The sequence below is a fragment of the Hemitrygon akajei genome, chromosome 23 (assembly GCF_048418815.1).
Source record: "Hemitrygon akajei chromosome 23, sHemAka1.3, whole genome shotgun sequence".
Taxonomy (NCBI): Eukaryota; Metazoa; Chordata; class Chondrichthyes; order Myliobatiformes; family Dasyatidae; genus Hemitrygon; species Hemitrygon akajei.
The window spans coordinates 3968911-3989482 of record NC_133146.1 but is presented as its reverse complement, the minus strand read 5'-3'; the positions used below and the strand labels follow the sequence as shown (position 1 = coordinate 3989482).

Below are 20572 nucleotides of genomic sequence, written 5' to 3'. Positions count from 1 at the left end.
CTTCAGTTCTGTACAGAAAGAGAACATTTACATCTGATCTCAGTTAGATTTGGGGCAAGGCTGAAACAACACCTTGGCAATGCAGAACCCCAGGCTACTGGGGTTTATACACCAAACAAATGCAGTAAGAAATCACTGCAGGATTAATACAATTGCATTCCTGTATAAAAGTGAAGTCTGCTCAAAGCACATTCCCACACCGGGATTCCAATTCAATTTTTCTGAAATGTTCAGTTATGCTCCTTTTTCTTGAGACTACCAAAATACATTTTTTCTGCAAAAGCACTAAAGGTAGTAAGCTGTATATATTCCACCTTCAATTTCATCATGTTCCTTCCCAGCTACTGCTACAATTTTTAACCCCATCACTACTACCCTCAATCAAATCCCTACCTCCCACCAAGTACTGATACAATTCAACTTTGAAAGCCATTAGAATGTACCTGCACTACCATTCAGCAATGAATTCCAGATGCTGGCACTCTATCTGGATTTCCTTCATGTAATCTTTGATTCTTTTGCTACCATATTAAATGTCTCCTATCTGGTTTACAACCCTTTCAATGACATCTCCTCTGGACCCTCACTGCTGTACGAAGAAAACTTGTTTCTGCAGCCTTTCTCTGTAAAAATAGTCAATCTCCAATTTTCTTGCACTCTTTCCAAGGCTTTCAAATTTCTCCTCAATTGTGTGACCAGAATTACATACAGTTCATAGAACTGCCAAATTATAAGCACGAGATTCTGGGGATGCGAGAAAAAAGGCACACAAAATGCTGGAAGAACTGACGAAAGTCTCAATCCAAAACGCTTACTGCTTATTCCTGAGTTATTCCAGGATTTTATGTGTTTCACAGAACTAGTATTCTATTTTCACATGTAAAACAGATGGAATCTGTAGCAGAGTACTTCATTAATTTTATGGGTCAAGCAGCAGCTATGAAGAGGAATAGACTGTCAACATTTTGGTCTCGAGTTTCCTTCACCGCTTTGAGTGTGACTCCAGATTCCAGCAACTGTAGTCTCATCTTCATTGTGCTCATCATGAGCCTCTCCTCCCTTACTCCAATCCTATCTGCTGGTCTGAGTATTTCTTCCTCCCACACCCCACTTACCTACCAACATTTCCACACATACAATGGATCTTCGCCTGCATTGTTCTTTGTGACAGTTCTAAATTTCAGATTCTCACTGCACTCCAGACAAATCAGTCCAAATGAATTTGTTTGTTGTTTATTACTATCAATTCAACAGTTAGCAACTATAGTTTTGGACTCCACCAATAAGTAGAACCTTCTTGTGCAGGCAGCACATTTGATTGCAGCGGCTTCTATGCTGTCAACCAGAAGAGTTATTGTCTTTTATAAATATTTTTTATGATTGTAAGACCTTGATAGACAGTAAGAACTTAAAGTACTGCAGATCTACCCCATCAGAGAGTTGCTTGTTGGCCAAGGAACTGAAGGAACAGGACTTTGTGTGGATTGTTTTGCTGCCTACATTAGAGAGGTGTCGAAGGAGTTGGTGCATAAAGATGATGTGCAGTCTAACAGTAAGTGATAGTCTTGGTCACTTTTCTTGTGATCACAAGACCCCGTCGGACATTGCTAATGTAGAATGCTGCAAGCTCAATTCACTAACTTATTGGCGGACGACAGGAGAGCTGTGTACCTCAGTCGTAATGAGGAGTAGGCCTCAAGCTGCAGTGTCACCTGTTTACAACTGTCCAAGTCAGAGGAGTACTCCACCACAGTCGGTGTGGCTCAGGGGCCAAGCTGGAGTTGGTGCTGCCCCCCAGTGCTCACCTGGCAGAAGACAAGCTGCATTGTGTTCAATTGCAGACTGTTGCAACATTCATGGACTCAGGATCTTGGACCTTTTTTGTGTAACTATTTTACTGATACCTTGTATGTGTTTGCTATCTAATATGTGCTACATGTGCCCTGTGCTGTGCGTGTGTCTGCTGGTTCTGGGTTTGTATATTGGCCACAGAGTAACGCTGCTTTGTTTGACTGTATTCATGGGTATTTATGCATGGTTGAATGACAAATAAACTTGAACTTGTTCTCTGCACTTATCCTATAAATTAACTTACAGATAACACCTTGGCCCCTGAGGAAAGCTCTTCCATTTGGATATATTAATGTACGGCTAAATGATAATTAAACTTGAACTTGAAATTCATCACTACCTACTCTTTTCTTGTTAACAGAACTTTAGCCTTCCCATTCATGGTAGCTACAACCTCAGAGCACTGTAATCACCAAAGTATTTTCACATTCCCTGTACCAGTAACATTAGCATATTATTTTGCAGGTACACTGACCATTTACTCTGTTTACTTTCAGTTGTTACCAAATAAACTTTTTTTGGAAAAATTCCCATTAGTTAATACTGAACAGCAGCATTTGACATTTATGAAAGTGTAAAGGAAACAGGCATGATATTTGCTGCTTGTTCAAACTGTCAAATTTCACCAATACCTTGGTTTACTTTAAAACACTCCTACACACTGACTGGTGAATCGATCAGTGCATTATTTTTCCTCATGGCTGTAAGTAATTGGTCTTAATTTTGCTTCATTCATTCAACTAACTTACCTTTGGTGCCACTTGGGAAAATTGCTGAACCCAGACAGATATGTCCCTTTAACACATAAGTGAAGCACTCCTAGAGGGCACATATAAAAGATCAGATAAAATGCATCTTATCACAACCGTTCATCAGTTTTGCACTTCTATTAGACAGAGGTTTCTTCTAAATTTACTGCCTTTTGCACTGAACCCACCCTGCTCCATGCAGTCAATCCCCACACAAACCAACCATCACATTAAACTCTAACTCTTTGACTCTAACAACCTTAAAGCATTCTTGTCAAATTGAGTGGGCTGCAAGAATCCACCAGGTCCCAACACCTCATAGCACTGTCAGGCAGAGACAGTCAGTGGGAATATTGTTAATACTGAAACACTGATATTAGCTTGGATCTGCCCAAACCAATTCAGCTGTATGTATTGATACTCAAAGTGTTCTAAAAGCAGATACAGCTGTTCAAACAGAGGCCCCTCTGTTACAACAGCAGCTGTAAACAGCAGGGAGCCACTTGGTCTTGAAATTTATTCCTTACTGGTAAAGAGCATGATTGGTTTTTCAAATGTGCGCACACATTTTGATATGTTTATTTAAGATTGGGACAAAGCAAAATGACATGACCAAATGTACAAGGAAAACAACAGGCCATGTCAAGAATGACAAGGAAAAAGGCAGAATTAATTAGATTCCAATCAACTCCATAATAGATACATTAAAATTCCAAACCTCAACACAGTGATGATATCAGTAGATGGCAAATCAAAGCTCAATGTTCATTTATTGTCTATGTATGTATATATCATGTGACCTTGAGATTCATCGCCTAACAGGCAGCCCCAAAACACAGAAACTCAAATAGACGCATATATAAAAAAGACCATTGACACCCAATGTGCAGAGAAAAAGAACACATCATACAAACAATAACCACAAGAAGTGTTCCAAAGCCCGCAAAACGAGTCCCATAGTTCAGTGATCTGAACTGGCCCATCCCTCACCACATACCCCAACACCCTGAGATCTACATTCTACAACAACGAGATGTAGAATGTTAAACACGAAACAGTGCAGATGTTGGGGTCCAATAAACACATACAACAAGCTGGAGGAACTCAGTATCCGTGGAAACAAGCAGTCAACATCTCGGGCCGAGAACCTTTGTCAGGACTGAAGAGGGATGGGTCAGGGGCCCTATAAAGAAGGGGTGGGGAGGGCGGGATGGAGAAGTCTGGTAGGTGCCAAGTGAAAAACCGTGGTGGGGCAGGGGAAGCAGGGAGGGGATAGGCAAGAAAGATGAAGAAAGAATGTAAGGGGAAAGCACTATAGGTAGCAGAGAGGTGATAGGCAGCTGAAGGAGGAGGCAGAGTGAAACTGGGATGGGGGAAGGGAGGGGAGGGAATTACCGGAAGTTGGAGAATTCAATGTTCATGCCAAGGGGCTGGAGACTACCCAGATGGTATATGAGGTGCCCACCACAACGCTTAACTCTTCTTCCGTCGCCTACATCTCCAAGCCTACTACTTTAACAAGGATTCCCCTCCCCCGACTGATGACCCCCTTCTCCTGTCTTCAACCCTCCTCCTCCTCCTGGATACCCTCTCTCCTCCCGGGCCTTCTACATGCACTCGATCTTTTCATCTCCAACTGTCGCCGAAACATCAACTGTCTCAACTTCACCACTCTTCACTCCTGTTCCAACCTCATTCCCACTGAACGCACTGCCCTCCACTCTCTCTGCACTAATCCTAACCTCACCATCAAACCTGCAGACAAAGGCGGATGGACCTCTACCTCACTGAGGCCAAACGGCAGCTGACACCTCCTCTGACTTACCCCTGGAACAGGACCCTACCAAAAAACATCAAACCACTGTCTCCCATACCAGCACCACCCTTATCAACTAGGAGACCTTCCACCCTCAGCCAAAAAAACTCATAATTCCCACACCCCGCACTGCTCGGTTTTATCTCCTCCCCAAGATCCACAAGACTCACTGTCCCAGTAGACCCAGTTTCAGCCTGCTCCTGCCCCACCGAACTTGTATCTGCCTACCTGGACTGCATTTTGTCACCCATAGTTCAGTCCCTCCCCACCTACATCCAGAATACATCTCATGCCCTCCATCTCTTCAATAACTTCCAGTTCCCCAGTCCCGACAGCTTCATTTTCACTATGGATGTCCAATCCTTATACACTTCCATTCCCCATCAAGAAGGCCTCAAAGCTCTCCGCTACTTTCTTGACAATAGACCTCATCAGTTCCCCACCACCACCACACTCCTCCGGTTGGTGGAATTGGTACTCACACTTAATAACTTCTCTTTTGGCTCTTCCCACTTTCTTCAGACCAAGGGTGTAGCTATGGGCACTCGCATGGGCCCCAGTTATGCCTGCCTCTTCGTTGGTTATTTGGAACAGTCTATGCTCCAAATCTATACTGGTACTGCTCCCCAACTTTTCCTTTGCTACATTGATTACTACATCGGTGCCACATCCTGCATCCATGCTGAGCTCATCAATTTCATCGACTTTACCTCTAACTTCCACCCAGCCCTCAAATTCACTTGGTCCATCTCGGACACTTCTCCCCCCTTTCTCGGTCTCTCAGTCTCCATCTCTGGAGACAGACTGTCCACTGACATCTTCTATAGACCCACGGACTCTTATAACTACCTTGACTATACCTCTTCCTACCTTGCCAAATGCAAAAATGCTATTCCCTACTCCCAGTTCCTCTGTCTCTGCCACATCTGCTCCCAGGATGAGGCTTTCCGTTCCAGGACATCTCAAATGTCCTCTTTCTTTAAGGATTGTGGTTTCCCTTCTGCCATCATCAATGATGCCCTCACCCACATCTCCTTCATTTCCCGCATTTCGGCCCTCACTCCGTCCTCCCATCACCACAACAGGGACCGAGTTCCCCTTGTCCTCACCTACCACCCCACCAGCCTCTGGATCCAGCATATTATCCTCCAAAACTTCCGCCACCTTCAACAGGACCCCACCACTAAGCACATCTTTCCCTCTCTACCCCTCTCCGTTTTCCGCAGGGATCGTTTCCTCTGCAACTCCCTGGTCCACATGTCCCTCCCACACGGATCTCCCACCTGGCACTTCTCCCTGCAAGCACAAGTGCTACACCTGTTCCTACACCTCCTCTCTCACCACCATTCAGGGCCCCAAACAGTCCTTCCAGGTGAGGCAACACTTCACTTGTGAGTCTGTTGGGGTCATCTATTACATCCCTTGCTCCCGGTGCGGCCTCCTCTACATCGGCGAGACCCGATGCAGATTGCGGTACTGCTTCATCGAGGAACTCCGCTCCATCCGCCACAACAGACGGGATCTCCCGGTTGCCACCCACTTCAACTCTGCTTCACATTCCCATTCTGTTATGTCCATACACGGCCTCCTCTACTGCCATGATGAGGCCAAACTCAGGCTGGTGGAGCAACACCTCATATACCATCTAAGTAGTCTCCAGCCCCTTGGCATGAACATTGAATTCTCCAACTTCTGGTAATTCCCTCCCTCTCCCTTCCCCCATCCCACTTTCACGCTGTCTCCTCCTCCAGCTGCCTATCACCTCTCTCATGAGCCTTCTTCTACTACCCATGCTTTCCCCTTAGATTCCTTCTTCACCTTTCCTAACTATCCCCTCCTTGCTTCCCCTCCCCCACCCCTTGATCTTTCCTCATTGGTTTTTCACCTGGCACCTACCAGCCTTCTCCTTCCCACCCTCTCCCCACCTTCTTTATAGGGCCCCTACCCCTCCCTCTTCAGTCCTGATGAAGGGTCTTGGCCCGAAACGTTGACTGCTCGTTTCCACGGATGCTGCCCGACCTGCTGAGTTCCTCCAGCGTGTTGTACGAGATGTAGAATGTATCAGGTGATTGAGAGCAGCCATTATTAATAGGAAACGCTATGGGCTGAGTAAAACTATTTTGCTGAGTAAAGCTTCGATTGTTTGCCGATTAAAGTGACAAGGGAGATTGAAACATCCAGGCAAATGCGGAGGGTGAGCACTGGCAGCCTGCCTTTTGACCACTGGTGGGATTGCTCTGCTGCCAGAGAGGGAAACCTATGTGGCCTGCCACTGTGCCCGGAGAATGTTACCCAAGTTTTCAGGGTTACTGGATATGGATATGGATTTGCACTATGGACAATGGACATTTCTTTAAAAATCTTTTTTTTATACTCTATGTTTTTCACCCAATCTTGTCTTTTCTTGTATGGGGAGGAGGATTTGGGTGTCCGTTCCATTTTTGTTTTTTTTTGTGTGAGGGGGAGGGGGATTTGGGAGTTGATGATTGTGTTGCCATTCTTTCTTGGTTTTGTGGCCATCTGGAAAAGAATACCACAGTTGTATACTTTGATAATGAATGAACCTTTGACAGACGTTTATAAGATTATGAAAGTCATAGATAGAGTAGACGGCAGCATCTTTCCTCCAGGGTTGAAATGCCATGGTACAGGTGACAATAATAGACCATTACAATGAAGATGAACTCTTGATCTCGTCATGGCCCATCTACCTTCACTGCACTTTCTCTGGAACTATAACTCAAGTGTTTTTGTTTGTAACCCATTACATTGTTTTGCTTTCCCTTTTCTAATGCACCTCAATGCACTTGCAATTGGAATGTTCTGTCTGTACAGCATGAAAATACAAGTTTTTCTCTTTATCTCTGTACATGTGACAATAATGAACCATTTAACAATGCAAAAGGTCTCTACGGGTTTTCAAGCTACCTGGAAATACCATGACCCAGCATTACATGGCTTTCAGTGCAGCTCTTCCCACAGGAGTATGTTAACAACGAGTGCCACCACAAGAAAGCAGCATTCATTAACATAAAAAAAAACACCATCCAGGCCATGCCCTTTTCTCACTACCCTACAACCGTCAAACTGCCAAACCAGCATGGTTAACTTTAATCAGAACACTTACTTCAACCGCTACTCTGAACTGACTCTAAAACTGACAGATCACTTTCAAGGTCTCTTTTACAACTTGTTTTCTCAGTATTGTTTTTTGACATATTGGTTGTCAGTCTTTGATTATGTATAACTTTTCATAAATTCCATTTAATTTCTTTCTTTCCCCCTGTAAATGCCTGCAAGAAATTAATCTCAAGATAGTATATGGAAATATACATACTTTGATAATAAATTTACTTTAAACTTTATGGTTTTCCAAAAGCTCATTCCTCAGCGGTCCAGCCTTCACTGAGGGATGTAACAACACAGCTGATATTTTATAGTCTCTTCTGCGGTTAAATAATCAATGGTGCTTTGGATCTCTTTCAAGGGATAACATACCTTCTCAAACTCAGTGGGAGTGCCAAAATGCATTGTGCGCGTGACATCTGTAGTTCCATCCCTAATTGAAACAGAAAGAACAACTCAAGCTTCTACGAAGAAACAGCTTTATCTTTTTTTTAAAATGTGAAGTAGCTGATCCAAAAAGTATAAATCACAAAGAGTAACTCTGCATATTCATTTAAAGGATGAAAGAATGCACAAAGCCCTCTTCAACCTCAGGACATCCCAAACTAAATCACTATTGGAGTCCAGTTACTGCAGTAATGTAGGGAATATGCAGCCAGTTTGTTTACAAACCCATACAAAGAGCAACATTATTTTGTTACCAATCTTTCAAGGTAAATAAATGTTAACCAGGCCTTTGGGAAATCTACCTTGAGGCATTTCATGTCTGCATGAACAGGGATGACTAAGACAAGGTTTAATGTGAAATGCTGCAACACCATAGACTATATATTTATACTCTCTTACAGATGCTCACTGTTACTTTCTCTTTCTGATTTACCAAGCCCTTTTGCACACCCCTTCCATCCAACAGAACCAAATGCCTCTCAGTCATCCTCCTCAACTCTGTATCTCAGTTTCCTTTCTCTAGCTTGTCTGGTTCTATCTGCCTTTCACCCACACACTCAACCCACTTGCTTATCCCCTATCCCTTCTGCAGACCCTGTTCCTGCCTGCCCAGCATTCCTCCATTATCTGGTTCCACTCATCGTCATTTCTCCTCTGATGCAGCCTTTTGTGGTCTCCACCCATTACCTCCAAACCTCTGATGGTATTGCCGCCCTTTCACTTGATGGGTCACCCCACTTGACCCATCTACTCCAACTCCTTTTTCTCTGCAGCAGCTCATGTCGACCTCTTTATACTGACCATCTCCCCTTTATGCTCTTTGTGCTGAATCAGGTGGTTAGCTATCCTTCTGCCTCCATAGATACTGTCTGTGGAGGCATCTCCAGCAGCTTGTTTCTTTTTTTAATATTGATCCTGGCATGTGCAACCTTTTGTGTCTCTATGCATTTACATGACACAACGTACAAAAGCTACAAACACCTTAGTACGACAGTTAAAGTTATAAATAAAATACCTACAGATCACAGTGAGAGATCGTTATGTAGTTTTAATACATAAAATCAAAAACAAGAGATTCTGCACATGCTGGAAATCTTCAGGACCTCACACAAAATGCTGAAGGCACTCGGTTCTTCAGAAAGGTGGAAGAAGCCAGAATAAGGTGGAGGAAGGGGAAGCTGGAAGGTGATGGGTGAGACTAAGTGAGTGGTAATGAGGGTGAGATGGAGAAGGGGGGAGGGGAAAGAAGCTAAGAAGTGATAGATGGAAGAGATAAAGAAGGGGTCTGATAGGAGAGGACATTGGACCAAGGGAAGGGGTAGAAGTGATGGACAGCTGAGAAGAGGTGAAAGGAGAACCAGAATAGAGAATGGAAAAAGAGAAAAGAAGGAAAGAGGATAAATTACTGGGTTAAAGAAAACAGTGACCTTATTCTGGCTTCGCTTCCCTTCCTCTCCAGTCTTGATGAAAAGTCTCAGCCTAAAACATTAAATGTTTATTCCTCTCCATAGATGCTGCCTGACCTGCTGAGATCCTCCAGCACTTTGTGTGTGTTCGTTGTTAACAGAAGCTGTCTATCTTTCAAAGAATGAAGGCAGCTTTAATTAAGATTAATAATTCTCTAGGGATTGAACTTCCGGATACCAGTAGAGTACATGATCCCTTCATGTATAACTCCTCCAATTTTACATCAAAACAATTAAAATGTGTTCATGAACTACATCTACAATATGGAACCCCAGGAACAATTAACAAGTATCTTTTACCTAAATGTTCCCTGGCAAAATTGAATTCTTTACTCCAGCAATTGGATTAGCAGTCCACATTTTCAACTTTTTACGTAAAATGTTGCAAATACTTATGCAAGTTAACTTAGTACTTAGTCTTACCTGTACTGGGCGCCAGAATCCAAAAGATAGATTTCATTTAATGATAAAGTTCTGTTTGTATTTGGGATAGGCCTAAAATGTTAAGAGAGATTTGGAATTCAAATAATATTCAAGTACTGAATGATTTTATTTAAACTGCACAACACTTCCCTTTATAGAACAGGATGATTAGTCAGTCCACTGAGTTTCTGTTGCCATTCAACTTTCAGATGAATTACTTGTATTGGAGGCCCATGTATCTACCTTCATTCCACATCTCCTAATTATGGTTACTTACTCATGTCCAATTCATTTGCAAGCATAACATTATTAAATCTGTAATGTTATCAAGTTGGTAAATAGGAAATTAAACATTGTGTTAATAGTCTTGTTTTGATCCAATTCCCCTGAACCAGTGGAAAGTCCATTTTGGCACTAGGCAAGAGGGGCATATTATGAGCTGCCATTCCTGTTGAAGTCAACCTTTGGTGAGGATAGGGTAAAGAACATATATGCTCTCCCCCTCAGATATTCCTTCGCACAATGAAGAGCAATTTCTCAGCACCAGTTATGGATTGGACAGGCTGTCATCTGGTAAAGGTGTAGTTAATAAGTGGGAGACCTTCAAAAGCAAAATTTTGAAAGTACAAGCTTGTACGTGACTGCCAAAATAAAAGTTAAAGATCGCAAGTGTAGAGAACCTTGGTTTTCAAGAGATATTGAGGCCCTGGTTAACAGAAAAAAGGAGGTGCATATCAGATATAAGCAATTAGGAACAAATGAGGTCCTTATGGAGTATAAGAAATGCAAGAGAACACTTAAGAAATCAGGAGGGCTAAAAGGCAGCATGAAGTTCCTCTAGCAACAAAGGTGAAGGAGAATCCCAAGGGATTCTACAGATATTTAAGAGCAAAAGGATTGCAAGGGACAAATTGGTCCTCTGGAAAATCAGAATCGCAATCCATGTGTGGAGCCAAGACTGATGGGGAAGATCTTAAATAAAATTTTTTGCACCTGCATTTACTCAGGAGACAGACACAGAGTCTATAGAAGTGAGGCAATGTAGCAGCAAGGTCAGGAACATTATACAGATTACAGAGAAGGTATTTACTATCCTGAAGCAAATCAGGGCCGAAGAGGGCCAGACAAGGTGCTCCCTCAGACCCTACAGGAGGCAAATGCAGAAATTGTTGGGACCCTAGCAGAATTATTTAAATTATCCTTAGCAACAAGAGAGATACCAGAGGATAGAAGGATAGCTAATACTGTTCTGCTGTTTAAGAAAGGCTTAAAACATAAACCAGAAAATTATAGGTTGGTGAGTCCACCATCAGTTGTGGGAAATGTATTGCAAGGTATTGTAAGGGACCAGATATAAAGTTGCAAGAAGTAGTTTATGGACCATTTGCAATTATCTAGTTTTCTGCATTAATTGCTCATAAAATATGGTCTGATCTTCATCTATGTCACAATAGACAAACACAATATGTCTTAACTAATAACACACAGTCTTTATAGAACACATTGCTTAATCATACACAGTCACTGCTGAAAAAAGTATGTGAACCCTTGTATTTAATAACTGGTAGAACCTTCTTTAGCAACAATAACCTCCACCAAACGTTTCCTGTAGCTGCTGATCAGACTTGCACAACAGCTAGGATGAATTTTAGACCACACCTCCATACAAAACTGTTTCAGTTCATCAATATTTCTGGGATACCTTGCAGGAACAGCTCTCTTCAGATTATGCCACAGCATTCTAATTGGGTTAAGGACTGGACTCTGACTTGGCCATTCCAAAACATAAATAACCAAATGGTTGTTGATTTACTCCTGTTTCAGATCATTGGCTTGTTGCATCATTCAACTTCTATTAAGCTTCAGGTGACGGGCTACTACCCTGACATTCTCCTGTAAAGTGTCTTGATGTAATTTAGAATTCATTGTTCCATTCAATGATTGCAACCTGTCGAGCAAACCACTATGCTCCTTCCCACCATGCTTCATAGTTACGACAAAGTTTTGGTGTTGGTGTGCAGTGCCCTTGTTCCTCCAAACATAGTGGAGTACATTTCTGCCAAAAAGTTCCAACATCTGTTTGTCTGTCCCAGAAATGTTGTGGAACATCCAGGTGGTCTTTTGCAAACTTGAGATGTGTAGCAATTCTTTTTCTTCCATGAATACCATTTTTTTCCAGTGTTTTTCTTATAGTGAACACATGAACAGAAACTTAAGCAAGTTCTAGAGATTTCTGCAGGTCTTCTACTGTTACCCTTAGGTTCTTTTTCACCTCCTTCAGCATTGAGTGTTGTGCTCTTGGTGTGATCTTTACTGGATGCCCACTCCTAGGGAGAGTAGCAACAGTACTGGACTTCCTCCCTTTGTAGACAATTTCTCTTACTGTGGACTGATGAACATTCAGGTCTTCAGAAATGACTTTGCAGCCTTTCCCAGCTTCATGCTTCTCTACAATTCTGCTTCAAGGTCCCCTGAAAGCTGTTTTGATTGAGGCATGACTCACATAAATAGATCATTCTTGAGAGGAGCAGGCTTCTGTCATTAACCTGACTTTGTGTGTCTTTTTTATAGGGTAGTAGAGGTTTGCCTCTTTGACTGGAGGCCTGTGACTAGTGGTGTGCCAGAGGGATCTGTGCCATGCCCATTGTTTTTCATCTTTATCAATGATTGAATGATAATGTGGGTAACTTGATCAGCAAATATGTGGATGACACCAAGATTGGGGGCGTAATGGACATCAAGAAAGGCTATCATAGCTTGCAGAGGAATTCGCATCAGCTGAAAAACTGGCAGATTGAATTTAATGCAGACAGGTACGAGGTGCTATACTTCAATAGGACCAACCAGGGTAGGTCTTACACACTGAATGGTAAGGCACTGAGGAGTGTGGTAAGATACAGGGATCTTGGAATACAGGTCCATAATTACTTGAAATTGTCGTCACAGGTAAATAAAGAAAACTTTTGGCACATTGGTCTTCATAAATCAATGTACTGAGTACAGGAGATGGGATACTATGTTGAAGTTAAGACATTGGTGAGGCCTAATTTGGAGTATTTTGTGCAGGCAGGAAACAGGTAAATAAAGTTGAAAGAGTACAGTGAAAACTTACAAGTATATTGCTGGATCTGGACGACCTGAGTTATAAGGAAAGATTTAATAGGTTAGGACTTTATTCCTTAGAATGGAGAAGATCGAGGGGGAATTTGATAGAATTATACAGAATTAGGAGGATAAAAGCAAGCAGGCTTTTTCCACTGAGGTTGGGTGGGACTACAACCAGAGTTCATGGGTTAAGGATGAAAGGTGAAAAGTGTAAGGGGAACATGAGAGGAAACTTTTTCACTCAGGGGGTCGTGAGAGTGTGGAATGAGCTGCCAGCACAAGTGGTATATGCAAGCTCGATTTCAACATTGTTTCAAGTTACATGGATGGTAGGGGTATGGAGGGCTATGGTCCGGGTGCAGGTCGATGGTAGGGGTATGGAGGGCTATGGTCCGGGTGCAGGTCGATGGTAGGGGTATGGAGGGCTATGGTCCGGGTGCAGGTCGATGGTAGGGGTATGGAGGGCTACGGTCCTGGTACAGGTCGATGGTAGGGGTATGGAGGGCTATGGTCCGGGTGCAGGTCGATGGTAGGGGTACGGAGGGCTATGGTCTGGGTATAGGTCGATGGTAGGGGTATGGAGGGCTATGGTCCGGGTGCAGGTCGATGGTAGGGGTACGGAGGGCTATGGTCCGGGTACAGGTCGATGGTAGGAGTATGGAGGGCTATGGTCCGGGTGCAGGTCGATGGTAAGGGTACGGAGGGCTATGGTCCGGGTACAGGTCGATGGTAGGGGTACGGAGGGCTATGGTCCTGGTGCAGGTCGATGGTAGGGGTACGGAGGGCTATGGTCCGGGTGCAGGTCGATGGTAGGGGTACGGAGGGCTATGGTCCTGGTGCAGGTCGATGGTAGGGGTACGGAGGGCTATGGTCTGGGTGCAGGTCGATGGTAGGGGTACGGAGGGCTATGGTCTGGGTACAGGTCGATGGTAGGGGTACGGAGGGCTATGGTCCGGGTACAGGTCGATGGTAGGGGTACGGAGGGCTATGGTCCGGGTGCAGGTCGATGGTAGGGGTATGGAGGGCTATGGTCTGGGTGCAGGTCGATGGTAGGGGTATGGAGGGCTATGGTCCGGGTGCAGGTCGATGGTAGGGGTACGGAGGGCTATGGTCCGGGTGCAGGTCGATGGTAGGGGTACAGAGGGCTTTGGTCCAGGTGCAGGTCGATGGTAGGGGTACGGAGGGCTATGGTCCGGGCGCAGGTCGATGGTAGGGGTATGGAGGGCTATGGTCCGGGTGCAGGTCGATGGTAGGGGTATGGAGGGCTATGGTCCGGGTGCAGGTCGATGGTAGGGGTACGGAGGGCTATGGTCCGGGTGCAGGTCGATGGTAGGGGTACGGAGGGCTATGGTCCGGGTGCAGGTCGATGGTAGGGGTACGGAGGGCTATGGTCCGGGTGCAGGTCGATGGTAGGGGTACGGAGGGCTATGGTCCGGGTGCAGGTCGATGGTAGGGGTACGGAGGGCTATGGTCCGGGTGCAGGTCGATGGTAGGGGTACGGAGGGCTATGGTCCGGGTGCAGGTCGATGGTAGGAGTACGGAGGGCTATGGTCCGGGTGCAGGTCGATGGTAGGGGTATGGAGGGCTATGGTCTGGGTGCAGGTCGATGGTAGGGGTATGGAGGGCTATGGTCCTGGTACAGGTCGATGGTAGGGGTATGGAGGGTTATGGTCCGGGTGCAGGTCGATGGTAGGGGTATGGAGGGTTATGGTCCGGGTGCAGGTCGATGGTAGGGGTACGGAGGGCTATGGTCCGGGTGCAGGTCGATGGTAGGGGTACGGAGGGCTATGGTCTGGGTACAGGTCGATGGTAGGGGTATGGAGGGCTATGGTCCTGGTACAGGTCGATGGTAGGGGTATGGAGGGCTATGGTCCGGGTACAGGTCGATGGTAGGGGTATGGAGGGCTATGGTCTGGGTACAGGTCGATGGTAGGGGTACGGAGGGCTATGGTCCGGGTGCAGGTCGATGGTAGGGGTACGGAGGGCTATGGTCCGGGTGCAGGTCGATGGTAGGGGTACGGAGGGCTTTGGTCCGGGTGCAGGTCGATGGTAGGGGTACGGAGGGCTATGGTCCGGGCGCTGGTCGATGGTAGGGGTACGGAGGGCTATGGTCCGGGTGCAGCTCGATGGTAGGGGTACGGAGGGCTATGGTCCGGGTGCAGGTCGATGGTAGGGGTATGGAGGGCTATGGTCCGGGTGCAGGTCGATGGTAGGGGTACGGAGGGCTATGGTCCGGGTGCAGGTCGATGGTAGGGGTACGGAGGGCTATGGTCCGGGTGCAGGTCGATGGTAGGGGTACGGAGGGCTATGGTCCGGGTGCAGGTCGATGGTAGGGGTACGGAGGGCTATGGTCTGGGTACAGGTCGATGGTAGGGGTATGGAGGGCTATGGTCCTGGTACAGGTCGATGGTAGGGGTATGGAGGGCTATGGTCCGGCTGCAGGTCGATGGTAGGGGTACGGAGGGCTATGGTCCGGGTGCAGGTCGATGGTAGGGGTACGGAGGGCTATGGTCCGGGTGCAGGTCAATGGTAGGGGTACGGAGGGCTATGGTCCGGGTGCAGGTCGATGGTAGGGGTATGGAGGGCTATGGTCTGGGTGCAGGTCGATGGTAGGGGTATGGAGGGTTATGGTCCGGGTGCAGGTCGATGGTAGGGGTATGGAGGGTTATGGTCCGGGTGCAGGTCGATGGTAGGGGTACGGAGGGCTATGGTCCGGGTGCAGGTCGATGGTAGGGGTACGGAGGGCTATGGTCTGGGTACAGGTCGATGGTAGGGGTATGGAGGGCTATGGTCCTGGTACAGGTCGATGGTAGGGGTATGGAGGGTTATGGTCCGGGTGCAGGTCGATGGTAGGGGTACGGAGGGCTATGGTCCGGGTGCAGGTCGATGGTAGGGGTACGGAGGGCTATGGTCCGGGTGCAGGTCGATGGTAGGGGTACCGAGGGCTATGGTCTGGGTACAGGTCGATGGTAGGGGTATGGAGGGCTATGGTCCTGGTACAGGTCGATGGTAGGGGTATGGAGGGCTATGGTCCGGCTGCAGGTCGATGGTAGGGGTATGGAGGGCTATGGTCCGGGTGCAGGTCGATGGTAGGGGTACGGAGGGCTATGGTCCGGGTGCAGGTCGATGGTAGGGGTACGGAGGGCTATGGTCCTGGTACAGGTCGATGGGAGTAGGTAATTTAAATGTTTTCATTGCAGACTAGCCCGAAGTTTCTATGCTACACTTTTCTATGAATTCTGCACTCTGAGAGGCAGAATCAGATTTATCAGTATTACAGTGGAGTAAAGGGAATTATAAAGGCACGAAACAGGTGCTGGCCAAAGTTGATTGGAAGGAGACCCTAGCAGAGATGACAGCAGAACAGCAATTGCTGGAACTCCTGGGAGTCATACAGAAGGCACAGGACAGATACATCCCAACAAAGTATTCTAAAGCGACACGCACAAAATGCTGGAGGAACTCAGCAGGTCAGGCAGTATCTATGTAAATGAATAAGCAGTCCACTTTTTGGGATGAGACACTTCTTCAGGGCTGGAATGGAAGGGGGAAATGCCAGAATAAAAAGGTAGGGGGAGGAGAAGGATGATAGCTAACAGGTGATAGGTGAGGCCAGGTGGGTAGGAAAGGTAAAGAGCTGGAGAGGAATGAATCTGATAGGAGAGGAGAGTGAACCATAGGAGAAAGGAAAGGAGGCACATAGGGAGGTCATAGACAGGCTTAAAGAAGTAAGAGGCCAGAGCGGGAAGAGAAGAAAAAGAGGAGGGGAGGGAAATTTTCTTTAACCAGAAGGCGAAATTGATAGTCTTGCCATTAGGTTGGAGTATACCCAGATGGAGTATAAGGTGTTGCTCTTGCACCCTGAGGGTGGCCTCATTCTGGCAAAAGAGGAGGCCATGCCGGAAAAAGGGTGGGAATCCGAATCAAAATGTTTGGCCGCTGAGAAGTACCGCTTTTGGCGGATGGAGTAGATATGCTCAATGAAACAGTCCCCAAATTTACAATAGGTCTCACCAATGTAGATGAGTCCACATCAGACACAATCGATGACCCCAGCAGATTCGCAGGTGAAGTGTTGCCTCATCTGGAAGGACTGTTTGGGGCCCTGAATTGAGGTGAGGGAGGAGGTGAATAGGCAGGTGGAGCACTTTGGCCACTTGCAGGGATAAATTAACAGGAGAGAGATAAGTTGGGATAGACAAATGGATAAGGGAATCAAGGAGGAAGCAATCCCTGTGGAAAATGGAGAGAGGGAGGAAGGTAAAGATATGTTTGGTGTTAGGATCCCTCTGGAGATGGCAGAAGTTGCAGTGAATGAGAGATGGAGACAGAAACATAGAAAACCTACAGCACAATACAGGCCCTTCAGCCCACAAAGCTGTGCCAAGCATGTCCCTACCTTAGAACTACCTCGGCTTCTCCATAGCCCTCTATTTTTCTAAGCTCCATGTACCTATCCAGGAGTCTCTTAGAAGACCCTATCATTTCCACCTCTGCCACAGAGATACAGGTAGTCCCCGAGTTACGAACATCCGACTTACGGACAACTCGTACTTACGAACTGAGGAAGGAGAACACTGTCCGCCATTTTAAGTCAGATCGCGACACCGTCTGCCATTTTAAGTCGTTGCCGTTGACACTGTGTTGAGTGTTTAACTTTGTATTGGGTTTAAATTTTTCTTAGTAAGATTCACCCTGACCCGCCCCCCTTTTCCGATCGGCTGGTGGCTCAGTGAGATCAGCGTCAGGCTCAAGGTTCCCGAGTTCAGTTTAGTGACAGACCGCTCCCGTGCCAGGTTGATGTTGATCCAATGACTCCTGTACCATCCATGCCGGGTTGACGTCGAGTTCGCAACTAGACCTCATAAAAAAAACACTGCCACCTCTAGTTTAAATTCCCACGTGGAATATTGTGGAGGATCAAATACCCAAACCCAGCACAGCCCCCACTTGTCCCATTTAACCTGTCGCAGTGTGGTGGAGTTCAGGACCCGGGGAACACGGTGCAGTGGTCCTTAGGACCCAGTGGACCTCGGGAGCCGGCACAGCTCAGGACCCGCCGCTCGCAGTGTTTCTGTTCCATTGACGGGAAGCGATCGCGATTGAAAATAAAGTGGAAATAATAAAGCGTTTGGAAAAAGGTGAAACGCCATCGATCATTGGAAAAGCGTTAGGCTACAGTTGGTCAACGATCGAAACAATTTTAAAGGATAAAGGATAAAGTGAGAATAATGGAGCATGTGAAAGGCCCTGCCCTGATGAAAGCTACAATAATTACTAAGCAACGCAGTGATTTAATTACTGGAATACATATGTTTCTTAAGTGTTTTATATGCATAGAAAGGTAAAATATGTACTATATACTAAGACAAACGTTTGACTAACTGACGCTAAATAATACAGGATGTACTTGTTCCGACTTACGTACAAATCCGACTTAAAGACGGACTCAGGAACGGAACTTGAACATAACCCGGGGACTGCCTGTATTCAGAAAGGGGAGGAAGATGTCAAAAATGGACGAAGTGAATTTAAGGGCAGGGTGGAAGTTGTGGCAAAGTTGATGAAACTGATGAGCTCAGTCGTCACTAAATATTCTACAGGCAGGATGGCACAACAGTGTGGACAAGGTAAAGACAAAGACAACGTAAAAGCAAAAGAGAGGATAAATAATAAAGCAAAAATTAGCAGTAAGATTGGGAAGTTCTTAAAAAACAACAGAAGGCAACTAAAAGGAACAAGATGAAATGCAAAGGTAAATTAGCCAATATCAGAGAAGATAAGAAAGGTTTATTCAGATACAAGTGTAAAAGAAAGGCAAGAATAGATATTGGACTGCTGAAAAATGATGCAGGAGAAATAGTAATGGAGACAAGGAAATGGCAGATGAACTAAGAATTTTGCATCAGTCTTTACTGTGGAAGGCACAAGCAGTATGTTGGAAATTCGAGAGGCATTAGCAATGTTCTCAAAAGAATCACTAGGTTCTAGCATGGTTTCAGAAGACTGGAAAATTGCAAATGTCACTCCACTCTTCAAGAAGGGATGGAGGCAAAACAATGGAAATTATAGGCCAGTTAGCCTGACCTCAGTGTTTGAAAAGATGTTGGAGTCGATTGTTAAGGATGACATCTCAGGGTACTTGAAGGCACATGTTAAAATTAACCAAAGTCAGCATGGTTTCCTTAAGGAAAATCTTGTCTGACACACTTTCTGGGATTCTTTGAAGAAATAACAAGCAGGATAGACAAAAGAGCATCAGTGGAAGTGGTGTACTTGGAATTTTAGAAGGTATTTGACAAGGGGCCGCACATGAAGCTGCTTACCAAGGTAAGAGCCCATGGTATTACAGAAATGATACCAGCAAGGATAAAGGATTGACTGATCAGCAACAGGTAAAGAGTGGGAATAAAGGTATCCTTTTCTAGTTGGTTGTAGGTGACTACTGGTGTTCCACAGGGGTCTGTCCTGGGACCATGGCTTTGATTTGGATGATGAAATTGAGTCCTCGTTCAGGATTCACTGAAGGTTAACTTGCAAGTTGAGTTGGTGATGAGGAAGGTAAATGCAATGTTAGATTTCATTTCGAGAGGACTAGAATATAAAAGCAAGGATGTAATGCTGAGGTTTTATAAAGCACTGGTGAGACCTCACGGAGTACTGGGAGCAGTAAAGGTTCTCTTATCTAAGAAAGGATATGCTGACAATAGAGAGAGTTGAAAAGAGGAATGGACTATAACTGCAAAAATGAAATGGTTATCGTATGAGGAATATTGATGTCTCTGGGCCTGTATTCACTGGAATTTTGAAGAATGAGGGGGAATCTCATTGAAACCATTGAAGCTTAGATAGAATGCACATCGAGAGGCTGTTTCCTATAGTGAGGGACTCTAGGACCAGAGGGCACAGTCTGAGAATAGAGGGATATCCATTTTAATATACACAAGGAGGAATTTCTTTAGCCCAAGGATGGCGAATCTGTGAAATTCATTGCCACAGGCAGCTGTGGAGGCCAGGTCATTGAGTGTATAAAAAGTGGCGGTTGATAGGTTCTTGATTAGTCATGGCATGAAAGGTTACAGGGAGAAGGCAGGAGAATGGGGTTGAGAGGGAAAATGGATCAGCCATGATGAAATGGTGGAGCTGACTTGATGGGCTGAATGGCCCAATTCTGCTCCTATGTCTAATTTTTGTGAGATATAAACATCTTTTAGCAGTTTAAGAGGCCATAAAATGCACTATTATTGAGTGCTCATGAAAATGCCAAGTCTAATACATTCAGAATATTGTCAGAACTACAGACTGAGAAGTCTCCAGGTTCTAAAACAATTGGCTTGTAAGAAAGTTCTTTATTTGGTTTAATTAGATTTGAGGAAACAACAAATGTGACTTATTTATTCAAGAGAGGAGAAAGCAGAAAACTGCAAACCATCAGCTTAATATCTGTCCCAGTGAAAAGGCTGAAAGTTATGAGGACAGACCCCACACTATTATTTCATTTATTACTCTGGAAACTTACTGAGGAAAGAATCCTAATGGAATCTGTGCTAATTGGCACTTATAGAAGGAGATAGTAAATTCATAGGAAA

General features: G+C 45.4%; 1 protein-coding gene across 4 annotated transcripts in view; it reads right to left on the bottom strand.

The window, feature by feature from the left end:
* Positions 1-20572, bottom strand: part of xpnpep1 (X-prolyl aminopeptidase (aminopeptidase P) 1, soluble) — a 107024-nt gene that overhangs the window by 24114 nt on the left and 62338 nt on the right. For all 4 annotated transcript variants that reach the window (XM_073026865.1, XM_073026866.1, XM_073026864.1 and 1 more), the window contains exons 14-16: positions 9879-9950; positions 7915-7975; positions 2601-2670 (exon numbers count right to left, since the gene is read on the bottom strand). In XM_073026865.1, coding sequence (XP_072882966.1) covers positions 2601-2670; positions 7915-7975; positions 9879-9950 — 203 coding nt within the window. The remainder of the gene's footprint in view (positions 1-2600; positions 2671-7914; positions 7976-9878; positions 9951-20572) is intronic.